This window comes from Acanthisitta chloris, unplaced genomic scaffold, assembly GCF_000695815.1.
Source record: "Acanthisitta chloris isolate BGI_N310 unplaced genomic scaffold, ASM69581v1 scaffold41269, whole genome shotgun sequence".
Classification (NCBI taxonomy): Eukaryota; Metazoa; Chordata; class Aves; order Passeriformes; family Acanthisittidae; genus Acanthisitta; species Acanthisitta chloris.
In genome coordinates this window covers 522-3,095 of record NW_008691618.1, presented here as the reverse complement: position 1 = coordinate 3,095, position 2,574 = coordinate 522, and the positions used below count along the sequence as shown (strand labels likewise).

General features: G+C 61.6%; 1 protein-coding gene across 1 annotated transcript; it reads left to right on the top strand.

Annotated features, from left to right (window-relative positions):
- Positions 1–72: 72 nt before the first annotated feature.
- Positions 73–1,571, top strand: TMEM79 (transmembrane protein 79). Its single transcript, XM_009082282.1, has 3 exons — positions 73–796; positions 921–1,134; positions 1,367–1,571. The coding sequence occupies exons 1-3, from the start codon at positions 73–75 to the stop codon at positions 1,569–1,571; spliced, it is 1,143 nt and encodes a 380-aa protein (XP_009080530.1).
- Positions 1,572–2,574: the final 1,003 nt, after the last annotated feature.

The following is a 2,574-nucleotide window of genomic DNA, read 5'->3' as shown; positions in this document are numbered from 1 at the left end:
TGTATCCTCTCTCCAGGGTGACAGCAGAAGGCACAGGAACCTCATCCCCTCTCAGCCAGCCCCAGCGGTCCCATGGCTGCCCCCGATCCCGTGCTGCCCCCCGAGGAGGTGGCCTTGCTGGAGCTGGGCAAGGTGGTCCTGGACAAGGTGCCACCAGCCCCAGCTGAACCCCCGGAGGACCCTGATGCCACCCTGCCGTGGGACCAGTGCCAGCACAGCACCCGTGGGCAGCCCGAGCCCGTGGAGCCCAAGAGACGCTCCAGCCCTGAGGGGGGACGCGAGGACCCCGAGGAAGCTGTTCCCCCCTGCCCCCCGGCTGAGGCTGAGGATGAGGAAGGCCCTGGGCTGCCCGTGATGGCAGCCCATGTCTTCGTGCCCATCGACCCCCAGTGCATCGAGCAGAGCCCCTGCAAGCAGAAGCAGCAGCACTCCACGCCGTGGCCCCGGGAGGAGGGCAGGGAGGGTCATGTCCTTCCCAGGGACAGACCCAGCAGCCTCCACCACAAGCAGGTTCTCCTCCCCATGGTGCCCTCCCGCTACAGAGACCCTCTGGGCTTTGAGGGGCACATGGCCAAGGCCCTGGAAGAGAGGTCACAGTTCCCCTGCGCCAGGGACTGTGGCACTGACAACCTCAAGGCCATGGCCTCGGTGGCAGGAGCTCTGCTGCTCTGCCCCTGCCTCATCTACGGGGCCTACATCTTCCTGCCCTTCGATGCCCCTTTGCTGCCCACCGTCAGCGCCCGCCTGGTCTACACCCTGCGCTGCGCCGCCTTCGCCACCTTCCCCGTCGTGCTGGGTGAGCTCTGGGCTCGGGCTGGGAGCTCTTCGCCCCACCAGGGCTGCAGGGAGCAGAGCTGGGGCTGGAGCAGCAGTTTTCCTCTCTCTCTGGTGCTAACTCAGCCCTTCTCTCTGCCCCCCAGGGATGATTGTCAGCGGCATCTCCCGGCTCTGCTCCTCCGCCCTGGAGCCCTTTGGGGAGCTGCAGAGGGAGGTGGAGATCCATCGCACCTATGTCTCCCAGTCCATCCACCTCTTCATCCTCTACTTCTTCAACATGGCTGTGTTGGTCACTTACCTCCCTCAGGAGCTGCTCAAGCTCATTCCACTGCTCACAGGGCTCTTCGCCATCTCCCGGTAAGTGGCTCCTTCACTCTGAGGTGCAGTTGGGCCCCCAAACACCGTCCCTTGGTGCAAACTCCTGCTCAGCACAGCCAGAAGGGGTTCTGCATCCCACACCCTCCTTCCTAGAATCCTAGCTTGGAAGAGATCTTTAAGATTCCTCCAGCTGTCTCTAGGAACGTCTGAGTGAAGCTGGTGCTGTCCCAAGGCATCGCCCAGCTCAGCCCTCACCCTCTGCCCTCTCCAGGTTGATTTTCTGGCTGTCCTATGCCATGGGACGCTCCTTCCGTGCCTTTGGCTTCTGCATGACCTTCCTGCCCCTCCTGGCCATGCTGCTGTGGAACCTGTATGGCATGTTTGTGCTGGAGCCTGAGAACCTCCTCGCCGTGGCGGCGGCAAAGCCCGAGGGACACACCAGGGAGAGCGGAGCCAAGCTCCGGCACTGGGGGTGAGGGGTCTGGGGGTGGCTCCCCAGGAGGGCTCTCAGGGCAGGGGGTTTGCTGGCAGATCCAGCTGGGCCCTGCTCCCTGCCTGGACACGGTGAGGGAGCACCAGAGTCTCCTGCAGAAGAGTGAACGAGACCTGGAGCAAGACCCGGCGAGCTCTGCTCTGAGGGGATGGGGTGGGAGTTGTCTCTCCTGCTTGGAGCTGATTTTGCCCAATAAAGCCCTTCACCAAGTGGCTCTGTGGCTAGTTTGGGGGAGAGTGGGTTAAATTGCCTATGGAATGAATGACTTGGAGCTTCATCCACGGGATGCAATCAGCCAGCCGAGAAATTACATTTCCAAGAGGGGAAAAGTGATGTTTCCTCCAAGCTATCCGTTCCCTAGCCCTGCATCCCACTTCTGTGTGGCCAGTCCTGCTCAGCCTGTCCCTCCTCTTCCTCCTGGTTCAGTGCCCAGTTCAGGAGGGAGGGAGCTCTCCCCAGGGAGAAGCCTGGCTGGATGACTTGGCACCAGGTGTGCCACTGCCCAGGGCTGGGGACAGCCAATCCCCCCAGGATGGGCACTGAGCCCCCCCAGGAGACCAAGGGAGCTCCTGGAGATGTGTCAGGAGGGTTAGGTGGGTGTTGGGAAAAGGTTCTTTTCCCAGAAGGTGTTTGGGCACTGGATCAGGGTTAGGTTGGATATCAGAAGATTCTTCCCCCAGAGGTGTTTGGGCACTGGAACAGCTCCCCAGGGCAGTGGTCACAGCCCCAAGCCTGACAGAGCTCAAGGAGTGTTTGGACAACACTCTCAGGCACAGCGTGGCACATCTCAGACCCCAAGGCTGTTGGGGTTGGGCTGTGCAGGGCCAGGAGTTGGACCCCATGATCCTTGTGGATCCTTTTCCACAGGATCCTCAGGAGATTCCATGATTCTATGACCCTTCTGAATGTGCCTCTCATCAGGGCTAACAGGCAAACTCCCTGAGCACCACACAGGGGACACAAGTCAGCCCAGGATTAGGAGCTGC

Coding starts and splice junctions, on each gene's coding strand:
- TMEM79 (XM_009082282.1), top strand. CDS start 73: ATGGCTGCCCCCGATCCCGTGCTGCCCCCCGAGGAGGTGGCCTTGCTG. Junction 797..920: donor CACCTTCCCCGTCGTGCTGG/GTGAGCTCTGGG, acceptor TCTGCCCCCCAG/GGATGATTGTCAGCGGCATC. Junction 1,135..1,366: donor GGGCTCTTCGCCATCTCCCG/GTAAGTGGCTCC, acceptor TGCCCTCTCCAG/GTTGATTTTCTGGCTGTCCT.